Raw genomic sequence first — 26,885 nt, forward strand, 5'->3', positions numbered from 1 at the left:
CTCAATCTTTGTTTCATCAGTCCACAGGACCGTCTTCCAAAATGTAACTGGCTTGTCCAAATGTGCTTTTGCATACCTCAGGCGACTCTGTTTGTGGCGTGCTTGCAGAAACGGTGGCTTTCGCATCACTCTCCCATACAGCTTCTCCTTGTGCAACGTGCGCTCTATTGTTGACCGATGCACATTGACACCATCTGCAGCAAGATGAAGCTGCAGGTCTTTGGAGGGGATCTGTGGATTGTCCTTGACTGTTCTCACCATTCTTCTTCTCTGCCTTTCTGATATTTTTCTTGGCCTGCCACTTCTGGGCTTAACATGAACTGTACCTGTGTTCTTCCATTTCCTTACTATGTTCCTCACAGTAGAAACTGACAGTTTAAATCTCTGAGACAACTTTTTGTACCTTCCCCTGAACAACTATGTTGAAAAATCTTTGTTTTCAGATCATTTGAGAGTTGTTTTGAGGAGCCCATGATGCCTCTCTTCATAGGAGATTCAAATAGGAGAACAACTTGCAAGTGGCCACCTTAAATACCTTTTCTCATGATTGGATACACCTGCCTATGAAGTTCAAAGCTCCATGAGTTTACAAAACCAATTTAGTGCTTTAGTAAGTCAGTAAAAAGTAGTTAGGAGTGTTCAAATCAAGAAATTGCTAAGGGTGCCCATACTTTTGCACCGGTCAAATTTTGTTTAAATGCGGATTGCACATTTTCTGTTAGTACAATAAACCTCATTTCAATCCAGAAATATTACTCAGTCCATCAGTTATTAGATATATGAAACTGAAATAGCAAAACCCCAAATTGTTATAAAGAAAAAAGGTAAACATTAATAGGGGTGCCCAAACTTTTTCATATGACTGTATACTAGGATGGGGGACATATACAGTATATCAGGATGGGGGCACATATAGAGTATGTCAGGATAGGGGACATACCAGGATGGGGGACATATTTACTAGGAAGGAGCCCAGGACATACCAGGATGGGGATAATTAGAACACAGACTTGTAGTTCATAGGCAAATCTCTGTTGGGCTGTTTGTTAATCTCCTTTAGTCACATTCCATGGAAGAACTATTCACATTCACTCTCCTCCTATATATGCTGACTGGACCCTTCCTTCAATGCTAGCTATCAATTATCTATACTGGACTGGTGAGGTAGTTTGATCCAGACTTACTGGTGGTTGTTGTGTATTATTGCTGTGAGCAGTTGTGGTTTTAACCCTTGTTGTCATTTTGTTGTTGCCTACCTTCTCTTGCTTTCTTCTTAGTTTCTTACTGTTTATTCCTGTGAGTTTGCAGTGTGTCTGAGTTTTATTTTTTCCCTGTCTGTCTAAATCTGTGTTGCCATCACACTCTTGAGACTTCCTTAGATCACATTCTGTGGAAGAGCCAGTCACATTTGCTGCCCTCCAATATATGCTGGCTGGACTATTCCATTAATGCCAGCTACAACTTACGTATACTGGCTTGGTGAAATGTTGTGATCCAGAATTACTGGTGGTTATAGTACTTCATTGGTGTGAGTGGTTGTGGTGTTAACCTTTGTTGTCCTATTGTTGTTGCCTTTCTGCTCTTGCTTTTCTTCTTGGTCTCTTACTGTTTCTTCCTGTGAGTTTGTAATGTCTGAGTTTTATTTTTTTCCCCTGCCTGTCTAAATCTGTGTTGCCATCACACTCTTGCCCATTTCTTCTATGTGGGGGAACAGATTAGCTCTTTTCAGTAGAATAGCCGGGTACGGGGATCAGTCATCTCCACCATTAGGGGTAACCCTGGAGATAGGTATAGCCCGGGGTCCCCTAGCATGAGGGACATTATAGGAGCCCCCTGTCCCTCACCATCCTGCAGTCACATTGTGACATTTATGGCATCCAAAGAGTTAAATTGTGGTCTCATCTCAACAGATTATATTCTCCCGGTATATCACAGTCTAAATGTTTTTGAGGAAACTTTCAACGTGCTTCTGTCGCGGGCGGGGGGTGCGCCGCTGCTCGCGCTGCACGCTCGGGTCCGGCGCTGCTGCGACGGCTGCTCGGTGGCTCGAGCGGTGGGCCGGATCCGGGGACTCGAGCGGCGCTCCTCGCCTGTGAGTGAAAGAGGTGGTTTGGGTTGGGGATTTGGTCCGTGACGCCACCCACGGTTTGGGTGAAGGTGGGCACCACCGCTGCTGGTGACGGGGATCCCGGGAGCGTTGTTAGGGAGCAGCTGAGATGTTTTCCCCCTCCGTGGGTAGGGGTTGGTGGTCCCGGGGCCCGGTGAGGTGACGGGGATGCAGGGCTGGCGAGGTGCAGGATCGCGGGGACAGCGCGGCGCGGTCGCGCTGCACGCTCGGGTCCGGCGCTGCTGCGACGGCTGCTCGGTGGCTCGAGCGGTGGGCCGGATCCGGGGACTCGAGCGGCGCTCCTCGCCTGTGAGTGAAAGAGGTGGTTTGGGTTGGGGATTTGGTCCGTGACGCCACCCACGGTTTGGGTGAAGGTGGGCACCACCGCTGCTGGTGACGGGGATCCCGGGAGCGTTGTTAGGGAGCAGCTGAGATGTTTTCCCCCTCCGTGGGTAGGGGTTGGTGGTCCCGGGGCCCGGTGAGGTGACGGGGATGCAGGGCTGGCGAGGTGCAGGATCGCGGGGACAGCGCGGCGCGGTGCCGGATGACACTGGTGTACTCACTCAGCAACAGATACACGCAAAGTCTCTGGTAAACCAAACGGCTGGATGGACGGGTCCCGCAGCCGGCTGCTGTGGCTTCTCCCGGACAGTTGATAGCGGCTGTCTTTCCCTGCACCTGTTTATGTGTTCGGCTCCGATGGCTTCCCACCGGTAACCCTAGCGTGGATATAAGCCGGAGGAGCCCCTTTTGCCCGCAGGCTCTGGCCCTCGGAACTCTAGCTGTGGTGGTAGCTGTATTTCCTTTCTCTGGTCGGACAGTTGCCTTCTATCGGGTCTTGGCTGCTAGGAAACCCCTGGGGTTCCGGTCACTGACGGATTTGACCTTTACCAGCGGCTCCAAGCCTGGTCGGGTCCGCAGGCCCTGCCTGTGTGTGCTGGCTTCACTTTGCTCCCCGGCTCGGTACCGGCGGGCCACCACCCGTCCCCGGTCCTACGGTTCCGCATTGATCGGCCTCTCCTGCAGATGGCCACCACCGTCTGCCAACCTTGCTGTATGTGTCCGAGCCACGCACCCGGACACGGTCAGTTTTCCTCCTCTCACTTTCACGGCTCAACACTATCTGCTTCCTTTTCCCACCTCCAGGACTGTGAACTCCTCAGTGGGTGGGGCCAAATGCCTGGCTCCACCCCATCTGGTGTGGACATCAGCCCCTGGAGGGAGGCAACAAGGATTTTGTGTCTGGCTGATGTGCCTGTCTCAGGGTGGGGGTGTGTGTTGTAGTACCTGAAACGACCTGGCTAGTCCAGGGCGCCACACTTCAACATGCTTTTTGTTCAGCAATAAAGTCTTGTGGGGTGAGTGTGCATACAGGCCATGTAGGTTGAATGCATTACTTGCTGTTTTCTTAGAAACAATTGTGCCTGCTGATTCCAGGTCTTTCTGTTGCTCTCTAGAGGTGGGCCTTGGCTCTTGGACAACTCTTCTGATAATTAGGGCGGCTTTGCACGTTGCAACATCGCACGTGTGATGTTGGTGGGGTCAAATCGAAAGTGACGCACATCCGGCGTCACTTTCGACATCGTAGTGTGTAAAGCCTAGATGATACGATTAACGAGCGCAAAAGCGTCGTTATCGTATCATCGGTGCAGGCTCCGACTTTTTCATAATTACGCTGCCGCGACAGGTACGATGTTGTTCCTCGTTCCTGCGGCAGCACACATCGCTGTGTGTGAAGCCGCAGGAGCGAGGAACATCTCCTTACCTGCCTCCCGGCTGCAATGAGAAGGAAGGAAGTGGGCGGGATGTTTACATCCTTCTCATCTCCGCCCCTCCGCTTCTATTGGCCGCCTGCCGTGTGACGTCGCTATGACGCCGCACGACCCACCCCCTTAGGAAGGAGGCGGGTCGCCGGCCAGAGCAACGGTCGCAGGGCAGGTGAGTGCATGTGAAGCTGGCGTAGCGATAATGTTCGCTACGCCAGCTATCACAAGATATCGTACCTGCGACGGGGACGGGGACTATCGCGTGCGACATCGCAGCATCGGCTTGCGATGTCGCAACGTGCAAAGCCCGCCTTAGTTTCACTCTTCTGTCTGAATTCTTAGGGGAGCTCCTGGTCGTGACTGGTTTATGGTGAAATGATGTTCATTCCACATTCAGAATATGGCCCCAAGAGAAGAGTGCTTACTGGAACCTTCAGTAGATTAGAAATTCTGTAACCAATGCCATAAGTATGTTTTGTCACTGTAGGTTGACACAGGTGATGGGCGAGGTGTAGTTCTCTTACACCTTGGCATGCTTCATGAATGATGAGGTCCTAGTTGCGTGTGTGGACTTGTGTTGTGAGGGCGGTATGCCCCTGCAGGCCACATGCTGCCTTTGCTTTCACCTGACCAGGACTAGATGTAAACCCATTCAAGAAGAGAGACCACCAATTCTTTAATAACAACATAATAGTTTCACTTAACAGTTATTTGATGACAACTATGTACACAAGATAGCGATACACAACTTCTCGTACGTTTCATTGGCACAGAGCAACTTCAGACACACTCTTTACTGCCAGCTCGGTTGTTCCTGTGCCCACTGATCTGGTTTGTTTCACCACAACCCAGTCTAGCACCACAGTACGGTTCGTGAAAATCATTTCATCTGATTCTCCTCATAAAGAAGAGAGTTCACCAATATGGCTGGACTCAAACTCCAAGCTGACTGACACTTAGGGGAACTCCTGCCCGGTACTCTCCTTCGTCTTCCACTCTAGTCCATCTTGACCCCTTACCTTTAGAAGCCACAGGCTACCCGGGGCCTTACTGCCAAGCGTCCTTCTCCTAATCTTTCCGATTAGATCACTCCGGACTATAGTTAGTCCTTGGACCTGACGCTGTCCTTTACTCTGGGTCTACCACTCTCCTTGTCCCTTGGTTTGCCCTTCAGGATCACGTTTTGTTCCTGTCTCCTTCTCGACATAGGTCACCCACTGCATGTGGCATTGACAACCATTCAGTCCATAGGCGTATCTCTGTCACAAGCTGGTTCCTGTCTGTTCTTACCACAGACAACCATCATTTTCACTTTCCCTTTACTCTAACCCCTCCCACTATGGGCTAATCCAACTATTAACTGTTCCTTGCCCTACAGTCTGGGAACACATAAAATACTACTAAACAAAAATACATCACATCTCAATTCACATGACACAAGACATAATTCACAATACAACAGCGTGAAAGGAGGAGAACACAACAAGTACACCTCCTTACACAACAATAAGGTTTCGAAGGTCTTAAGAGAGCTCACTGATTTTACCGATCATGAGATGTTTCTTGTGGGGAACCTTGGAAATGAGACAGCTATATATAGGTCATCAGTTAAACCAAATCAGCTGATATTATTTTTCACTAAGCAGATTGCTTTCTAATTACTAATAGATTTGGTGTCATGACTTTCCATGGGTTTTTTTCCACCTCTATATTTTTCACAGTTTTGGGTTTTTTTATCCCCTTAGTACTTGAATACCGAGCACAATAGGAGTCAATAGGTGACTCAAGCAAATTTGTCCCGACTCCCCGATCTGTTACCTGCCCTGACACAGCTCCCGGCGTTACTATCCCCATCATCCGCAGACAGCAGACATCGCGACAACAGTGCTCCCTGGAAGCTTTAGTAGATTAGAAATTCTTCTGTAAACAATGCCATCAGTATATTTTGTAACATTAAGGTTGAAAAGGTCTTGAGACAGCTCACTGGTTTTACCCCTCATGAGATGTTTCTTGTGTGGCACTTTGGTAATGAGACATCTTTTTATAGGCCATCAGCTGAATCAGCTGATACTATTTTTCTCTAAGTAGCAGGATTGCTTTTAAATTACTGACAGATTTCAGCTGGTGTCATGACTCTTCATGGCTCTTTTCTTCATGTGTTCAATACTTTCTCCCTGTGACATTTCTCATTAATATGGACATCTATGGTTGGATTTTTTTTTGCTTGTGTGGATTGGATGGGTTGTTACCAATATCTGGTGAGAAATTCATGGCACCTTTAGAAATATATTTATTTAGAAAAGTGACGTGTTCAATACCTGGATTCATCGTTTTCAAATATGCCACGGGGGTGAGGGGGGGCTTGCTGGAGTGGGGTTCTGTAGGCATATCACACTGAGGAGAACTGTGATGGGGTTTTCTTCTTTTTCTGTTTCCTTTAGCCCCAACTTTCTCATCCTGTTACATTATAAACAGGATTCCATTGTTTCTTATATTAAGAGGGCTTTACACGCAACAATATCGCTAACGAGATGTCGTTGGGGTTACGGAATTCGTGACGACGCACATCCGTCTTCGTCGTTGCGTGTGAAACGTACGAGCGACCGCTAACGATCAAAATTACTCACCTAATCGTTGATCGTTGACACGTCGTTCATTTCCCAAATGTCGTTGCTGGTTCAGGATGCAGGTTGTTGGTCGTTCCTGAGGCAGCACACATCGCTATGTGTGACACCCCAGGAGCGACAAACATCACCGTACCTGCGTCCTTCAGCAACGAGGTGGGCGTGTCTTTCATGCGGATGCTCTCCGGCCCTCCACTTCTATTGGACGCCTACCGTGTGACGTCGCTGTGACACCGCACAAACCGCCCCCTTAAAAAAGAGGCTGTTCATCGGCCACAGCGATGTCGCTAGGAAGGTAAGTCCGTGTGACAGGGCCTAGAAATATTGTGCGCCACGGGCAGTGATTTGCCCGTGACGCACAAACAACAGGGGCGGGTACGCTCGCTAGCGTGTAAAGTCCCCTTAAGACTCCCAGTCTCCCCTACATGTTGGTTTCTCCCAGCTCAGAAGCAGGAAGTTTCACACAGCTGTGAAAATATTGAGACACCGTAGAGCCCTACTTCAGTGTTCTTCAATATTCTTTTTTTAAAGTACCAGAGCTTGCATCACTTAAACTGGAGTGTTTAGTATTCATAATGATATATGTTTGCGAAAGATTTTATATGTTGATCTCCTTTTATTTGAATATATCAGGGTGATTATAGGTACTCTTTAAAATGATTTTTATTCAGCTCCACCAACACACCATTGGTGTAAAACATTACAAGCAGCATTTCTGGTATATTAACCTTTTGTCAGGTGTTTTTATATGAAGGGTTCCATTGTTGATGAAGCCTGTAGCACATGTATTAGACAATCTGGTAGTGTTGTGGTGCATACAGACTTTTGGGTTTCCAGCACTGTGGGCCTCATAGGAATTACAGGTTTGCATAAGGGGGTTGATATAATGCTAAATCATAAAGTATGTGTAGATTATTGACTACATTATCACACACCAGCATGTATCAGCAAAGGATGCAGAGGCAGAAGTCGCACCTAGAGACCCTAACCATGAAGGATCAATGGACACCAGTACCTAAAATGGCATAGAATGGTTTGGGGACATGTTATAGATTCTATTGTGGGACAGCTTTGGTCATTTTATTATTCTTGTGCATGTACAACGGAGAAAATAAGTATTTGATACACTGCGGATTTTGTAAGTTTTCCCACCTACAAAGAATGGATAGGTCTGTAAATTTTATCATGGGTACACTTCAACTGTGACAGACAGAAGAAAAAAAATCCAGAAAATCCCATAATTAATTTGCATTTTATTGCATGAAATAAGCATTTGATCACCTACGAACCAGCAAGAAATGTGGCTCTTACAAACCTATTATTTTTCTCCTTCTCTGCACTCATTACCTATGTTAACTGTACCCATTCAAATTTGTTACCTGCATAAAAGACACTTGTACACATACTCAATCAATCACACTCCAACCTCTCCACCATGGCCAAGACCAAAGAGCTGTCTAAGGATACCAGGGATAAAATTGTATACCTGTCCAAGACTGGGATGGTCTACAGGACAATAGGCAAGCAGCTTGGTGGGAAGGCAACAACTGTTGATGCAAGAAAATGGAGGAAACACAAGATGACTTTTAATCTTACTCAGTCTGGGGCTCTATGCAAGATTTTTCCTCGAGGGGTAAAAATGAATCTGAGAAAGGTCAAGAATCAGCCAAGAGCTACATGGTAGGACTTGGTCAATAACCGATGAGAACAGGGACCACAGTCTCAAAGATTACCATTAGTAATATACTACGCAATCATAGAATAAAATCCTGCAGGACACAAGGTCCCCCTGCTTACCCAAGCACATGTCCATGCCCGTTTACAGTTTGCGAATGACCATCTGGTGATCCTGAGGTAACATGGGAGGTCATGGGGTCAGAGGGGACTTAAATAGAACCTTTTGGTATCAACGCCACTTGCTGTGTTTGGAGAAAGAAGAAGGCTGAGTACAACCCAAGAACACCGTCCTAACTGTAAAGCATGGGGGTGGAAACATCATACTTTGGGGGTGCTTTTCTGCAAAGGAGACAGGATAACAGCACCGTATTGAAGGGAGGATGCATGGGGTCATGGATTGTGAGATTTTGGCTAAAAACCTCCTTCCCTCAGTAAGAGAATTGAAGATGGGTCGTGGCTTGGTCTTCCAGCATGACAATGACCAGAAAAACACACAGCTAGGGCAACTAAGGAGTAACTCCGTGGAAAGTATTTCAAGGTCCTGGAGTGGCCTAGCAAGCCTCCAGACATGAACCCAATAGAAAATCTTTGAAGGGAGCTGAAATTCAATGTTGTCCAGTGACAGCCCCGAAACCTGAAAGATTTGCAAAAGATCTGTATGGAGAAGTGACCTGAAAGATCTGGAGAAGATCTGTATGGAGCAGTCGCCAAAATCTCTACTGCATTGTGTGCAAACCTGGTCAAGAACTACCGGAAACATCTGACCTCTGTAACTGCAAACAAAGGTCTCTACCAAATATTAAGTTCTGTTTTTCTATTGTATCAAATACTTATTTCATACAATAAATGCAAATGAATTACCGGTACTTAAAAATCATACAATGTGATTTTCTGGATTTTTTTTTACTCTGTCACAGTTGAAGTTACCTACGATAAAAATTACAGACCTCTCCATTCTTTGTAGGTGGGAAAACGCACAAAATCAGCAATGTATCAAATACTTATTTTCCCCACTGTATTTTACATTTAGAATTCTTGGAAATGTGGTAAGAGTTGGAATTGCGGCCATGTTAAATAGAAATCAACAAGAACAAATGACAAGGATGACCCAGAACATTTGATTTAAAGGGGTACATTCGCTTTATGCTTTACATTAAGTAATAATAATTTTGTTATGTACTAACAGGTCCCAGTTTGCAATGAAGTATTTGGACCCTTCATTTGTTCCAATAACAAATTCTCTGACACAAGAACTACAGGAGAAACCGGCCAAGTGGGTGTTCAACCGGACAGCATTTGCTCGCCAGAGGTAAGTGGAGGAGTAGCCTATAGTTGACAACCAACTTGGACCACCATTCCGAATTACAAAATACTACATTTCCCAAGTAGTGGTCAAGGTGTATAACATGAAAACATGTTGGCATGATCTTGGGTCCAAATTATGGTGTTTGATCAAGGTTCTAAATTGTGGGGTCTGATCTTGGTTCTAAATTATGAGATGTGGACTGGGGTCTTTAGTCTGAATGTTGAATCCTGAACTTTAGAGTCTGGTTTGGGATCAAAATTTTGGAATTTAGAAACATGTAAGGGTCTGGTCTTGATTATCCAGGCTCAATTAAAATCTTAATTTTCATCAATTGTATCATCTTAAATCTAATGACCAAAAATAGTAAGGTTGGAATATTGGGAATATTCGTAAGAAAGATGCTAAATGTCAAGGCACGCTCTGACATCGTAAACAATATCAAAAAAGCAGTGGCCTCAAAAATAAAGTTTCAAATATTGATAACTGTAGTTGAATATTGGGGATTGGAGAGGCCAGATGTCACGGGGAATAAGGGTAATAGAAATGGGACCTCTTAGCTGACGCTCAACCTAGGGACCCTACGCTGTCCCTTATCCCAGAGGTTTGCTTGATGGTAGCTAAGTCTGGGCCGCCAGTGTGATCCTAAGTCCTGTTTAAGCCCTGATCTTACACCCCCTCTCCCACACCGCAGGAGAGGGTCGGGACTGCAGAAGCAAACCCCCACAAATAACTCACACAGGGGAAAGAACCAAAACGCATGCACACTGCAATCAAACATGATGGAGAGACAATATAAACCCAGGAGGAAATAAACTAATGATGGAGATATTTCCACACCACTCAGGAAAGCACACAACAGATCACAAGGCTCTGGATCTCAATAATAAGAACTGATAACGCAGAAGCAACGCTGAAGCTATATTCGGCGACCAGCAACTAGGTCCAGAACCTTAGAAAGAGTGAAGGTGGCTGTGAATGAACATTAGTAGCCTGAGCTCCTAGCAACTGCTCACAAGTCAGCAAGAATTAACTCCTGCTGGACTGGAGAGCAATGAAACAAAACACAGCTGACGCCCGAGTCAGGATGCATAACTTAAGAGATATTAGTCTGCTTGTCAGACTCTGTGGTGTGAACAGTGTCTGACACCACCATGACACCTAGGGAGTGCAAAGTCGAACACCGCATGACACCAGACGAGACAAGTTGATCACCAATCCAGCTTCAATCTTAGAGAATTTTGAGGTAACCCTTGAAGTCTTAATATTTGATGAAATTCTAGAAAAAACGTCATGTTTAGTTTTCTTAATTATTGTTTTTGTTTATTTTTGGTTTCAAAGGAGAGAAATTCTGCAGAATGTGGACGTCATCAGAAATTTTTCTCTGACCAAAAACAGTGTACGAACTGGTCAGTTGATGCATTACGACTACTCGAGTCATAAATACGTATTCTCCATCAGCAATAACTTCCGATCGCTTCTTCCAGACGTGTCGCCCATTCTCAACAGACATTATAACATTTGCGCTGTGATAGGAAACAGCGGTATCCTCACGGAAAGTCAGTGCGGGGCGGAAATAGACAGCGCCGACTTTGTCTTTCGTTGCAACTTTGCTCCGACTGAGGCGTTTCAGAAAGACGTTGGGAGGAAAACTAACCTGACTACGTTCAACCCCAGCATCCTGGAAAAATATTACAATAATCTATTGACCATTCAAGATCGAAACAACTTTTTCTTACATTTGAAAAAACTGGATGGGGCGATACTGTGGATCCCGGCGTTTTTCTTTCATACTTCTGCAACAGTCACCAGAACACTTGTCGACTTTTTCGTTGAGCACCGGGAACAGCTTAAAGTCCAGTTGGCTTGGCCTGGGAATATCATGCAGCATGTCAACAGGTAAGAGATTGTCTAAATTCTAATGTTGTTAATGACAGTAAAATGAAATACATTGGACATTCCTTTACATTGAATAATTCAACAAGTCTGATTTTGGGTCGTGTGTATGGATTAGCAAACCTGAACTGTACAGTTTGGGGTTTGTACCGAACACCGGGTGTCAAGGTTCGAACACAGACTTTTACCTGTTCGGGTTTGTCATCCGAATAAAGTTTGTTGAAAGGTTGCAGAGCAGCCAATCAGCAAGCTTTTCTGGTGTGGGAACTTCTGGCCCCATCACAGCCATGTCAAGTACTGCAATGGCTGTGATTGGCCAACACACCACTATAAAAAAAAATTATGTGAGCTCCCACCCACTTTTTGATAATCACTGGGTAAAGCTGCAGACTTTTACCTGTTTGGGTTTGTCATCTGAATAAAGTTTGTTGAAAGGTTGCAGAGCAGCCAATCAGCAAGCTTTTCTGGTGTGGGCACTTCTGGCCCCATAACAGCCATGTCAAGTATTGCAATGGCTGTGCTTGGCCAACACACCACTATGAAAAAAAAAATTATGTGAGCTCCCATCCACTTTTTGATAATCACTGTGGGTAAAGCTGGAGCTAGAGGCTGCAACCCCCAGCTGTCTACTTTATCATTGCTGGTTATCACAAATAGAGGGGATCCCACGCCGTTTTTTAAAATGATTTTGATTTATATAAATAATTTAAAAAATGGCTTAGGGTCCCCCTCATTTTTTATAACCAGCTACAGTAAAGTAGAAGAAAAGTCCAGCGCAGTCTTCAGATTATAAATAAAATCCGAACTTTATTAGTAAATTTCCATAAAATGATACGGTGTACAGGATGATTTATCAGTCTATTACCCCATCGAACTACGTGTTTCGATGCTTAGTCATGAGTCATGACTAAGGGGTACTTTGCACGCTGCGACATCGCTACTGTGATCTCGTCGGGGTCAAATCGAAAGTGACGCACATCTGGCGCCGGTAACGACGTTGCAATGTGTAAAGCCTAGATGGGCCGATAAACGATCGCAAAAGCGTCGTAAATCGGTGATCTGTGTAGTGTCGGTCATTTTCATAATGTCGCACCAATAGGAGATATGATGTTGTTCTTCGTTTCTGCGGCAGCGCACATCGCTGTGTATGAAGCCGCAGGAGTGAGGAACATCTCCTTACCTGCCTCCACCGGCTATGCGGAAGGAAGGAGGTGGGCGGGATGTTTACGTCCCGCTCATCTCCGTCCCTCCGCTTCTATTGGCTGCCTGCCGTGTGACGTCGCTGTGACGTCGCACGATCCGCCCCCTTAGGAAGGAGGTGGGTCGCCAGCCAGAGCGACGTCGCAGGGCAGGTAAGTGCATGTGAAGCTGCCGTAGCGATAATGTTTGCTACGGCATCTATCAAAAGATATCGCATGTGCGATGGGGGCGGGTACTATCGCACGCGGCATCGCAAGCATCGGCTAGCGATGTTGAGCATGCAAAGTACCCCTAAGACTATGTGTCGAAATGCGTAGTTCGACGGGGTAATAGACTGATAAATCATCCTGTACACCGTTTCATTTTATGGAAATCTACTGATAAAAGTTGGATTTTATTTATAATCTGAGGACTGCGCTGGACTTTTCTTCTATTTTGGATCTTTGGCAGCCAAGCGTTCCATGCGTTGGGTCCGAACAAGGAGCGGTGGACAGCAGGATCAGTGAGCTGAACTCTTCCTTCTTTTTTCAGCTACAGTAAAGCTCACAGGTATAATCGGGGTGGGAAGCATCATGGTTATTGGCCACTCCCAGCCTAAAAATAGTAGCCCGCAACTGCCCAGAATTGGTGCATCCATAAGAAGGGCTAATTTTGGCACTTTACCCGGCTCTTGACGATTGACCTGGTGCAGTGTCAGTCGGGGTAATATATGAGCTTGATGTCAGCTGTGATTGATTTGTCAAAAATTACACCTGCCATCAAGCCCTAGGTTAGTAATGAGGAGGGGTCTATGAAAAACCCTTATTATTAAGCTGTAAGTCAAAAGAAATAAACACACAAACACCGAAAAATCTTTTATTTGAAATAACATATACATACACTCTCATTCAACCCTTTATTAACCCCAAAACACCTGTGTATGTCCAACGTAAGCCACACGATGTCCCACAGCGATCCCAGATCTGCTACATCCAGAGGCTGCAGTGAAGGAAAACGTGACTGCTTTACTTGCCTCTGGGAAACACTGCTGGCAGCAGGGATTCTGGCTGTGAGGAGCAGTAACATCAGTGAATTCACCGGAGGTCACAGCCGGGCTCCCATAGCATCAAGTGTGACCGCCAGTTAACCAGCTGCCAGTTTGCTGAACTGCCGGAATGTGGGATACGATGGCACAGCAGTCTGACCATCCGGCAGTCAGGTCACTGGAGTTCACACTGTTGGCCGACAAATAGGGTAGAGGCTGTGTATAGCAGTCTGCAACCAATAACAGAAGCTGACACAGAGAATGGGCGGGGGAAGCAATGACTATTCATGAAGCTTAATGAGCTGGCCCGGAAAAGAGTCGACTGCAGTGTTATCTTCCGGGAAACATAAAATGTAGAACTGTCCTGCTCTTATTGCTATTTAGCTTGCTTTTGTAGCTCCCTAACCCTTACTACAACCATTTTTACAGTTCAGAACTTCTTGTCTCCATTGACTTGTCTGGAGTTGGTTTTCCGAGGTCAAGTTCAGGTCAAGTTTGGTTCTCTAACCGAAATTTTTTTTTTTAGTCCATGCGGATTCGGCGAACCCGAATATCCATAGGTCCACACATTTCTAGTCATGCAGTACACCAGAGGGGACAGAAATAGACCCCTCAAAAGTGCTAACCGAGGAAATTAAAGGCTGTGAGTATCTCTGAAATGGAAAATATAAATGTGACGCCCTGGACTAGCCAGGGGTCACAGATAGTCCCACGCACAACACTTCCCCCCCTAAAAAGGGTCACAGCAGCCACCCTTAAAACCCTGAGTCACCCCCCCTCAGGTTCTGAGGTTCACACCAGGTGGGGCGGAGCCAGAAAGTTGGCCCCGCCCACCGAGGAGTTCTGATGGCCTGAGGCGGGAAAAAACACAACAGACAGTCTGGGGAGAGAGTGGAAGGGAGAGGAAGGAGAGGAGTAGGGAGAGTGAGGAGTGACAGAACTGACAGGGGGTTCGGGTTGGAGCCCGGACACCCCTTTGGCCAGGAGGCAGACGGTGGTGGCCGCCTGCAGGAGACCGGGAAGACGACCGGTGGAACCGTAAGGGTCCGGGACAGGGTAGTGGCCCGTCGGAACCGAACCCGGGAACCAACTGGATACCGGAGCACCAGGAAGGGTACTCAGACCCCGACTAGGCAAGTAGCCACCTTTTAGTCGAATTAACTGATTGCGGCTTGGACTTCAGGGGTTCACTCCCACACAAGGCCTGATTGAAGACAACAGCCCCACGATTCGGGATAGAGAGCTACCGTCACAGCTAGAGATCCAAAGGGCCAGCGTCTGCAGGCAAACGGGTTCCCCAGCACACACACACCTCTGGGGAGCGAACTACCATCGCTGAAGCGTAGGCAGTTACATACACAACACAGGTGCAAGAGAAAGGCGGAAACCACCAACCCGGAGTAAGGGGGAACAACGCAGCCGGCCGCAGGCACCGTTTACAATCTTGTTTGGTTTACCAGAGACTCCCGTGCATTTGTCAGAGTGAGTACACCAGTGCCCTCGGGCCGAGCGCCGCACCGCACCTGCACTGCCCTGCGCCAGCACCATCGCCAAAAACCAGCGACTCCCCTCGGGCCCCGGGACCCACAACGCCCCTACCCACAGAGGGGTTAACATCAAAGCTTCGCAACACCGTCCCCGGGAGCCTAATCAACGGCAGCGGTGGTGTCCATCTAATTCACCACAGCCCCGTGGGTGGCGTCACGAACTTTAACCCCAAAAGCAAAACACCCACCCAAACCCCCCTATTTTCTCTGGGAGGCCCTCTCTGAGACTATAAAAATTTGCTCCCCTTTCCAATTTTAAGATTTATGTACGGCTCCCTTTTTACTGCTACCTCCAACACTGAGAGAAGAAAGGCGAAGAGTAGAGAAAGCCATCAAAATTGAACAGGAGCTCGGAATGATTTGTAGCATTTTTGCAGAACATTTAACTAAATGGACTTAAAAGTGTCCCATCTCCAAGATCCTATCCTGATATATAGTAATAGGTGTAATAATAATATTAGCAAATACCTCCAATTAGAAATGTATAGTTCTCCTGAGATAGCCAAGTCTCTTACCTCATGTGCAGGGCATTGCAGCTTAGCCCTTTAGTGACGGAGCTAATTTTCACCTTAATGACCAGACCAAATTTTGCAATTCTGACCAGTGTCACTTCATGAGGTTATAACTCTGTAACGCTTCAACGGATCCCGGTAATTCTGAGATTGTTTTTTCGTCACATATTGGACTTCATGTTAGTACCAAATTTAGGACAATATTTTTTGCGTTTATTTATGAAAAAAATTGAATATTGGCAAAAATTTTGAAAATTTTGCAATTTTCAACTTTTGAATTTTTATACCGTTAAACCAGAGATTTCTGTGACACAAAATAGTTAATAAATAACATTTCCCACATGTCTACTTTACATCAGCACAATTTTGGGAACAAAATTTTTTTTCGTTAGGACGTTAGAGGGGTTCAAAGTTTATCAGCGATTTCTCATTTTTACATCAAAATTTACAAAACCAGTTTTTTAGGGACCACATCACATTTGAAGTGACTTCAATAGGCCTAGATGACAGAAAATACCCAAAAGTGACACCATTATAAAAACTGCACCCCCCAAAGTACTCAAAACCACATTCAAGAAGTTTATTAACCCTTCAGGTGCTTCACATGAACAAAAGCAATGTGGAATGAAAAAAAGCAAAAATTAAATTTTACCTAAAAATGTTGCTCTAACCCAAATTTATTCACTTTTAGAAGAAATAACACAACAAAATGGACCCCAAAACTTGTTCCCCACTTTCTTATGAGCGCGCCGATACCCCACATGTGGTCAGAAACCTCTGTTTGGACAAATGGGAGGGCTCGGAACAGAAGGAGCAATATTTGAATTTTGGAAAGCAAATTTGGCTGAAATAGATTGCGGGCACCATCTTGCATTTACAGGTCCGCTAAGGTACCTAAACAGAAGAAACCCCTCACAAGTGACACCATTTTGGAAACTAGACCCCTCAAGGCTTCTATCTAGGGGTATAGTGAGCATTTTAGATCCACAGGTACTTCACAGATTTTGTTAACGTTACGTTGTCATATTGAAAATTTTAATAATTTTCTCAAAAATGTTGCTTTAGCATCAATTTTCTCACTTTTTCAAGAGGTAATTCCAAAAATGTGACCTCAAGGTTTGTTAACCACTTTTTTATGAGCGCGGTGATACCTCACATGGGGTCTGAAACCTTTGTTTGGACAAATGGGAGGGCTTGGAACGAAAGGAGCAATATTTGAATTTTGGAAAGGAAATTTGGCTGAAAAAGATTGCGGGCACCATGTCACATTTGGAGGACCCCTAAGGTACCTAAACAGCAGAAACCCTGCACAAGTGACCCCATTTTGGAAACTAGGCCCCTCAAGGAATTTATCTAGATGTTTGGTGAGTACCCTGAACCCCCAGGTGCTTCACAGAATTTTATAACGTTGAGCCATGAAAAAAAAAAAATAAAATTTTACCACAAAATTGTTATTTCAACCAGGTAGCTTTTTTTTTTACAAGAGTAAAAGGAAAAAATTCAGCATAACATTTATTGTGCAATTTCTCCTGAGTTTGGCGATACCTTATATGTGGTGGAAATCAACTGTTTGGGCGCATGGCAGGGCTCGGAAGGGAAGGAGTGCCATTTGACTGCAAAATTGGCTGGAATCAATAGCGGACGCCAGGTTGCATTTGGAGAGCCCTTGAGGTGCCTAAACAGTGGCTGTCCCCCACAAGTGACTCCATTCTGGAAACAAGACACCTCAAGGCTTTTATCTAGGTGTATAGTGAGCAGTTTGAATCCACGAGTACTTCACAGAATTTGATAAGCTTAGGTTGCCATATTGAAAATTTTCATTTTTTTCACAAAAATGTTGCTTCAGCATCAAATTTCTCACTTTTTCAAGAGACAACAACAAACCGTGGACCCAACAGGTTTTTATCCAATGTCTTATGAGCACAGGGATACCCCACATGTGGCCAAAAACCTCTGTTTGGATAAATTGGAGGGCTTGGAATGGAAGGAGCACCATTTGAATTCTGGAAAAGTTGAGATAAATTGCGGGCACCATGTCACATTTGCAGGGCCCCTTGGGTACCTATACATTAGAAACCCCCCACAAGTGACCCCATTTTGGAAACTGGATTTTATTCAGGAGTATAGTAAGCATTTTGAATCCACAGGTACTTCACAAAGATGTTGCTGTAGCAACAAATGTCTCACTTTTAGGCTATGTGGCCATGATCCAGCGACACGGCGTCTAGTACAGAGTGTCAGCCTTCCTGCAGAGATGTGAGTGTTGTCCACGGGAGAACGCAGCTGCCCATGCCCACGATTTGGGTTCAGGCCGCTGTGGAGCTCTATGCTACCTGCAGAGAACACTCATCTCCGCAGCATAAATTGACATGCGGAGGCTTGGGAAGCTGCACCACAGGTCAGTGTATGCTGCGGAGAAGAGAAGCACAGTGGGCATGGGATTTCTAAAAATCCTTCCACTGTGCTTCTACTGCACAACGCAGCGTTATGGACGCAGGGAAAACACTCTGCGCCCAAAACGCTGCAAACCCTGATCGTGGGCACACAGCCTAAAATGCTACAATGGATGAATGGATAGATGTCAAACAAATATAACGTCCCACCCCCTGCATATTCTAAGCTGGCGCCCTTTAGTGCCTTTCATGTGGCACTAAAGGGTGCCTAGCCTTGTATTTAGCCCCCCAAAAAATTAATAATTAAAATAAACGACGTGGGGTCCCCCCTATTTTTGATAGCCAGCTAGGGTAAAGCAGACAGCTGTAGCCTGCAAACCACAGCTGACAGCTTCACCTTGGCTGGTGATCAATTTGGAGGGCTCCCCAGGCGTTTTTTAAAAAAAAAAAAAAAACGTGGGGTCCCCCCCAAATTAGATCACCAGCCAAGGTGAAGCGGACAGCTGGGGTCTGGTATTCTCAGGGTGGGAAGAGCCATGGTTATTGGACTCTTCCCAGCCTAAAAATAGCAGGCCGCAGCCGCCCCAGAAGTGGCGCATCCATTAGATGCGCCAATCCTGGCGCTTCGCTCCAGCTCATCCCGCGCCCTGGTGCGGTGGCAGACGGGGTAATATATGGGGTTGATACCAGCTGTAATGTCACCTGGCATCAAGCCCTGGGGTTAGTGATGTCACGGCATCTGAACAGATACCCGACATTACTAACCCAGTCAAGTAATAGAAAAAAATAAAGACAAAAAAAAATTTATTTGAAAAAAAAACTCCCCGAAACATTCCTCTTTTACCAATTTATTGAAAATAAATAAATTTCGGTCGCTGTAATCCATTTTGGAGGTCCCACGCCGACTCTGGATCTTCTAGAATATGGGGGGCACGTTCAGGGAACGTATCCCCCATTTTCTGGAAGAGCAAGCTCTCCATGAGCAGTGTGGGTGCAGTAATCTGAGAATACTGCACTCACACTGCCCCGGTCCAACCTAGGGCAGAGTGACCTGCAGTAACCTCATTCTAGAATATGAGGGGCACGCTCACAGAACGTACCCCCCATTTTCTAGAACAGCAGTCTCTCCATGTGAGGAGTGTGACTGCAGATTACCGCACTCACCCTCCCCCGGTCCACAGTGGAGTAGCCTGTGCAGTAGCGACGTCAGCAGGATCCCTGTTTTTCCGACGTCTTGAGACGTTAGGCCGTCGCTATGGGGTTAGGTATCCATGGTTAGGAGTTAGTAACTCTCACTATATGAGTGAACATAATCATGGATACATAAGCTGCAATGCCCTGCACATGAGGTAAGAGACATAGTTAATCAGAAGAACTATACTACATTTCTAATTGGAGGTATTTTCTAATATTCTTATTATTACACCTACTACATATTGGGATAGGATCTTGGAGATGGGAATACCCCTTTAACCACAGTCTGCAGCAACAAGTTAGCAAGTAAAAAAAAACAAAAAAAAAAATTCTGTGTAAAGGTTCACTTCTATTTTGTTTTAGAAAAATTGTAAAGGACAATACAATAAATTACAGATATAAAGTTGAATAAAGTGTTTGTGTGTGTGTGTATATATTTTACACTAATGGCCCAAAGTGTTGGCACCTTTGAAATTGTTCCAGAAAATGGAAGTATTTCTCACAGAAAATTATTGCAATTACACGCTTTGTTATACACATGTTAATTTACTTTGTATGTATTGGAACAACACAAAAAAACTGAGAAAAAAGGCAAATTGGACATAAATTCACTGACAAAACTGTTACCACCTTTCCAAAATTGCAAAATTCAAAATATACTGCTCAAAAAAATAAAGGGAACACTTAAACATCAGAATTATAACTGTGTTCCCTTTATTTTTTGAGCAGTATATATATACAGTATATATATTGTCACGGCCGGGCGGTCGGGCAGACCCAGGAGGTGGATCCACTGGACCGAACTCTCTGAGATGGTGGTAGGGAGTCCGGCAGCTGAAGCACTGATGGGCAGTAGAACAGTCCGTGCAAGTGAAGGCAGCGGAGGAGTCCCAGGGACCACGGAGTCACAGAAGGTGGTCTTGGTGACGTAGCTCAGGTTCGGAGGCCGAGGTGATATCAGGCGGGGTCCGGAACCTCTGGAGCAAGATGACGGGTCACCGCAGGGATCCGGGATGGTACGGACTGTCAGATGGCAGACGGACAGCGTGCGGGGATCAGGACACGGCAGACTGGATGGCGAGGCAGGTACGGCTCTACAAAGACAGATAGGTGAGTACAGGCACATAAACACCAAGAGACCTGACTCCTAGCTCAGGGAACACGAAGATCAGGCCCCGCCCCCTTGGACAATGACCCCCTATATACCCTGTACCTGTGCAACCTCATTTCCTGTTAATGGACGCTGGCCCTTTAAGAAAGGGTCAGTGACCGCGCGCGCGCCCTAATGCGCATGCGCGCCGCCCGGGTGCCAGAAGCCAGGGAAGGAGGCTGCGAGGAGGACGCAGGGGAGCCGGCCAGGTCCAGGGAAGCTGTCGGGCGCCGGGATCGGGGGCCCGGAGCCCTGGGACGGACGGAATCCGGTGACTGGGGAGCGGAGAGCGTGGCAGGTGAGCCGGGGAACGGGGGTGAGGACCCGGGGAGCGTGACATATATATATATATATATATATATATATACATACATACACACACACACACACAGTACAGACCGAACGTTTGGACACACCTTCTCATTCAAAGAGTTTTCTTTATTTTCATGCCTCTGAAAATTGTAGATTCACATTGAAGGCATCAAAACTATGAATTAACACATGTGGAATGAAATACTTAAAAAAGTGTGAAACAACTGAAAATATGTCTTATCTTGTAGGTTCTTCAAAGTAGCCACCTTTTGCTTTGATTACTGCTTTACACACTCTTGGCATTCTCTTGATGAGCTTCAAGAGGTAGTCACTGGAAATGGTTTTCCAACAGTCTTGAAGGAGTTCCCAGAGATGCTTAGCACTTGTTGGCCCTTTTGCCTTCACTCTGCGGTCCAGCTCACCCCAAACCATCTCAATTGGGTTCAGATCTGGTGACTGTGGAGGCCAGGTCATCTGGCATAGCACCCCATCACTCGCCTTCTTAGTCAAATAGCCCTTACACAGCCTGGAGGTGTGTTTGGGGTCATTGTCCTGTTGAAAAATAAATGATGGTCCAAATAAACGCAAACCGGATGGAATAGCATGCCGCTGCAAGATGCTGTGGTAGCCATGCTGGTTCAGTATGCCTTCAATTTTGAATAAATCCCCAACAGTGTCACCAGCAAAGCACCCCCACACCATCACACCTCCTCCCCCATGTTTCACGATGACAACTAGGCATGCAGAGTCCATCCGTTCACCTTTTCTGTGTCGCACAAAGACACGGTGGTTGGATCCAAAGATCTCAAATTTGGACTCATCAGACCAAAGCACAGATTTCCACTGGTCTAATGTCCATTCCTTGTGTTCTTTAGCCCAAACAAGTCTCTTCTGCTTGTTGCCTGTGTGACGCCCTGGTAAAACCAGGTAGTCACAGAAAGAGTTAATCCTCCTTGGCAGCTACACAATCCTCACACAGATGTACAGCAGCCAATCAGGCCCTACTCACCCCCTCCCAAGGAAAAGGGAGGGGGCGAGGGGAGTTAAGGAAGTGACAGAGCAGAATTTAGTTCAGTTGTGCTGTAGCCAGTGGAAAGCTGACAGGGGAGGCTTGCAGCTCCCCAGAGAAAGTGGTAGCCGGGGTTGGAGCCCTGGACTACAGGACAAGGTGGCTGTGAGGGCCACAGGCGACGGAGATCCGGCAGCGGGGAACCTGAGGCGACCGGGACAGTGTTGTAGCCCCCGGGGCCGGGAGAGGGACCCAGTCCGGAGGCCATTCAAATGGACTAGTCCAGACAAGAGAGAGACAGACAGAGAGTGTGGAAGGAAGGGCCCCTGGCTGTACAACTGGGTGTGGGACCCGAAGACACCCGCCAACGGTGACCGGCCATTTGGCAAGTTGGTTTACAAAGGACTCTGTCTTTTCTGACCACATACATCAGCCTAGCTTCATCCAACACTAAGACAACCGAACTGTGAGTTTCCTGTTCCCTGCAATCCCTGCCACCACCACAACTCCCAATTGGGCCTCGGGACTACAACTCCCCTACCCGTGGAGGGGATCCCACCTTGCTGCCCCACACCATCAGTCCCGGGCACGGTCCCCAGAGGCAATGGTGGTGCCACCATCTCATCACCGCAACCCACGGGTGGCGTCACAGATACATATTCCCCTTTTGTTGTGGAGCCTAGGATCACAGACCGGGTCACGCCACTGTGATACCTCTAGAAGCGACCCCATTGGCCTGGCTCTGAGTACCCCCTATCCCTGGGTGACACACCTGTCCTTAGCAGTGGTTTCTTAGCAGCTATTTTACCATGAAGGCCTGCTGCACAAAGTCTCCTCTTAACAATTGTACTAGAGATGTGTCTGCTGCTAGAACTCTGTGTGGCATTGACCTGGTCTCTAATCTGAGCTGCTGTTAACCTGCGATTTCTGAGGCTGGTTACTCGGATAAACTTATCCTCTGCAGCAGAGGTGACTCTTGGTCTTCCTTTCCTGGGGCGGTCCTCATGTGAGCCAGTTTCTTTGTAGCGTTTGATGGTTTTTGCCACTGCACTTGGGGACACTTTCAAAGTTTTCCCAATTTTTCGGACTGACTGACCTTCATTTCTTCAAGTAATGATGGCCACTCGTTTTTCTTTAGTTAGCTGCTTTTTTCTTGCCATAATACAAATTCTAACAGTCTATTCAGTAGGACTATCAGCTGTGTATCCACCAGACTTCTGCACAACACAACTGATGGTCCCAACCCCATTTATAAGGCAAGAAATCCCACTTATTAAACCTGACAGGGCACACCTATGAAGTGTAAACCATTTCCAGTGACTACCTCTTGAAGCTCATCAAGAGAATGCCAAGAGTGTGCAAACCAGTAATCAAAGCAAAAGGTGGCTACTTTGAAGAACCTAGACTATAAGACATATTTTCAGTTGTTTCACACTTTTTTAAGTATTTCATTCCACATGTGTTAATTCATAGTTTTGATGCCTTCAATGTGAATCTACAATTTTCAGAGTCATGACAATAAAGAAAAATCTTTGAATGAGAAGGTGTGTCCAAACGTTTGGTCTGTACTGTACATGTATGCTGGATTTGCACTCTAGCTCCTGGCAGCTTCATTAGCCTCCTTTTTGTTCACCGGCTGATCTTGTAGGTTGTTAAAACCCAGAAAAGATGCAGTGTAGTGTAGGACCCAGCAAAGGAGGGTGCCGTGAAGGGGCACTGGGCTAGTATTACAATGGCCATTATAATATTCCAAATACCTCCATTTATGTTTTAAGGTAGAATTTATTTTTGTTTTTCACAGTGTGCGAGTGGTCCCCTTTTTTGTCTTTTATATATATATATATATATATATATATATTATATACACATATATGTGGCGCCCTGGACAAGCCAGGTCGTCACAGAACTACACCAACACACCCCCACACCCCGGTTAGGCACACCGAAGTCAAACACAAAATCCTTGTTGCCTTCCTCCAGGGGCTAATGTCCACACCAGGGGGTGGGCCAGGCGGTTGGTCCCGCCCACCGAGGAGTTCACAGTCCTGGAGGCGGGAAAAGAGCCAGTTTAAGTTTGAAGTTTGAGAAGTGAGGAGTGAAGTGTGGTAGTGGAGGAACAGACTGACCATGTCCGGGTGCGTGGCCCGGGCACATACAGCAAGGTTGGCAGATGGTGGTGACCGTCTGCAGGAGAGGCCGATTGGAGCAAAGGACCGTAAGGACCGTGGACGGGCGGTGGCCCGGCGGTACTGGATCGGAGAGCAAAGAGAAGCCAGCACCGTCCGGCAGGGCTTACGGACCCTGACCAGGCTAGGAGTCGCCGTTAAACCGGTCAAATCCGTTAGCGAAGGGAACCTCCGGGGTTTCCCAGCAGTCAAGACCCGATTGAAGGCAACAGCTCACACCGTAGAGGGAAACACAGTCACCGCCAAGGCTACAGTTCCCAGGGCCAGAGCCTGCGGGCAAAAGGGGCTCCCTCAGCATCCATCACAAGCTGGGGAGCGGGTTACCGGTGGGAAGCCATTGGAACTGTACACACAACATAGGTGCAGGGAAAGGCAGTCACCATCTACCTGCCGGGAGAAGAAACACCGCAACCGTCTGTGGGACCCGTCCATCCAGCCGTTTGTTTGACCAGAGACTCCGTGTGAATTACTGGCTGAGTGAGTACCACCGTGCCGTGCGGCACAGCGATGCCCCCGCGACCCTGCACCTCACCAGGCCCCATAACCCGCCTGCCATCCATCCCTACCCCTCACCGGGCCCCGGGACAACCAACCCCCCTACCCACGGAGGGGAGAACCAACATCCAAGCTGCTCCCTGTCACCACTCCCGGGATCCCCGTCCAGAGCAGCGGTGGTGTCACAACCTCACCACAACCGTGGGTGGCGTCACGGACAATATCCCCAAACCAAACCACCCCCTTTCACTCACGGGCGAGGAACGCTGCTCGAGTCCCCAGGATCCGGCCCACCGCTCGAGCCACCACCGAGCAGCAGCAGCAGAGCAGCCGGACCCGAGCAGTGGGTGAGCGCAGCGTCCCCTCCTCCGCTCGCGACAACTTGGCGTCATGAACAGGATCTTACCACTCTGCCGTCTGGTAGAGGTGCGCCTTGTGACCGCCGGAGGTGTCCGGCCGAAAATTTTCAGAAGCCGCCATTTTGGGCGCGAAGAGTCCCCGCTCGAGTGTCTCCTCCAGCAGTGGAGGCGCGAAAATTGAAACCCCGCCCCTGTAAAGGAGGAGCCGGAAAAAGACTAAGGGGGACGGATGGCGTCTGGCCGCATGTAGCCCGCGGCTATAAAAGCAGGGACGCCAGGACCCTGCGGCCATCTTTGTGTTCCTGGAAGAGGCCGCCGCAGCGATGTACCAACCGTCCCGCAGCACCGTAGCCCCCGCGCCCGGGACCGCGGCGTGGGTGGAGGTCCGGACCGCCCAGCTACAACAGTGGCTGCAGATCCGTGTGCAGCTCCTCTGGGAGGAGTGGGAGGCTGACATGGCGGAGGTTGTAGCGGCCATACGGAGACACGAGGAGGAGGGAGTTCTGGAAAGGCGGGTAAGTGACCCACGCCCCTGTACCCCTAGCGGGTCGGTCATCTCGGCCGAGTGGCCCGGTCTACGCCCGCTCGCCCTGCTACCTCCCCCGCTACCCGTGTTGGCTGCCGCTGCCCCGTCACTAGGCCCGCTACTGTCACAACCGGTAGCGGTACCCTGCCAATCCGCACCGCGGACCGGTCTGCAACAGAAGTCCGTGACTGCCCAGAACCGCTTCCGTGGAAGAAGCCAAAGGCCGAGTGCGTTGGTGAAGCTGTACCGGAGGCACCTGAGACCGTGCCTGGCCCCGCACCGTCCCCGGCAGACCGTCTCGTGCAGGAGGAGGCGGAGGCTCAGCGGGAGAGAACCCCTGTACCCGTTCCCCATGCCTCGGCTGAGGCTGCGCCGGGTCGCCGCTGTAAGGCAGCACCCCAGGCCATGACACCGCGAGACCTGCCACCCAGAACACTGGCTGTGGCCAGCGTGAAGGAGGTTCCGCGGGGCCCGATCCGTGCGCAGGGGCCCACAGTAGCCCCTTACTGGGACAGGGAACAGACCCCGCTGGGCCAAGAGATTGCCGAAAGGGAGAGGAAGAAGGCGAAGCTGGTTGCCCGCACGATCTGAGAGAAGGAAAGTCTCCGACAAGCCACCTTCCGTGTCCGGGGCCCGCTCTATGAAGGGCAAGTGAGGAGGTTCGACGTCCGTCGGGGCTATGGTTTTATATATGAGCCGGGCCTGGAGGCCGAAGTCTTTGTGGCCCGACGGGACCTCAACGCCCATCTGCCGGAGGACCACCCGGGCCGCAACCTGTTGCCGGGGGATTTGGTCCAATACACCAGGCACTGTGGGGAGAGGGGTTGGTTTGCGCTGGATGCGAAGCTGAGGTCGGTCAAGAGGCCCGAGTACCAGCCCAGCCCCCTCCTCCGGCCGCCACCGTGGACCTAAAGTGAAGTCAGCGGTCCTCCGCTGCAAGTTGTCCCCGTTGGGACCACCAGTACCGTTTAGAAGCTTTTGAATGATAAGTAAATGAAAAGAAGAAGTAACCAGATTAACATTTTGATTGAACCGGTCGTTGCCGGCAACTGTTGTCCCCGTAGGGACTGTCTTTAATCCTTGCATAAGGAACTGCTTACGGACAAGCCCGAGAACTTGCAGGGCAACCACGAACTTGTGGAATGTAAATAAAAATGTTGGGCTTGATACCGTGATTGCCTCCGGAGAGGCTGATTTGGAGGATGGGCCTGGAGGAAAGGGATGGCCCAGGCCCTCCACTACCATAACCGATGGCGATCCTCCGGGGATTCAGGGGTTCCTCATGGACGTGGGTCCCCTGAAAGGAACAGAACCCGCTCGGGCAGCCTGGTGATGGACTGGGGTCAAGGGGTGCTGCCCATTTGCTTAGGGGCAGCATCAGGGCCAGGTTGCTTGGGTGGGAGAAGAGCGGAAGCCGTAACCGTTATTTATTAAAAATGTTTGGTAACGTTTAAGAAATGTACCTCCCGATGTGGGAAGATTGAAAATGCTTATTGTTGCATGTTTTTACCGTTTTACTCTCTTACAGTTAAACAACAAAAATAAAACCGGTGATGGACGGGCAGCCCGCGGACGGTCTACGTTTTACTAAGGGGGAATGTGGCG

At 47.9% G+C, this 26,885-nt stretch overlaps 1 protein-coding gene across 1 annotated transcript in view; it reads left to right on the plus strand.

The window, feature by feature from the left end:
• The window catches only part of ST8SIA3 (ST8 alpha-N-acetyl-neuraminide alpha-2,8-sialyltransferase 3), a 58,276-nt gene that overhangs the window by 14,326 nt on the left and 17,065 nt on the right, over positions 1-26,885 (plus strand). The window contains exons 2-3 of the mRNA XM_075343344.1: positions 9,361-9,483; positions 10,819-11,376. Coding sequence (XP_075199459.1) covers positions 9,361-9,483; positions 10,819-11,376 — 681 coding nt within the window. The remainder of the gene's footprint in view (positions 1-9,360; positions 9,484-10,818; positions 11,377-26,885) is intronic.

Source organism: Anomaloglossus baeobatrachus, chromosome 1, assembly GCF_048569485.1.
Source record: "Anomaloglossus baeobatrachus isolate aAnoBae1 chromosome 1, aAnoBae1.hap1, whole genome shotgun sequence".
Taxonomy (NCBI): Eukaryota; Metazoa; Chordata; class Amphibia; order Anura; family Aromobatidae; genus Anomaloglossus; species Anomaloglossus baeobatrachus.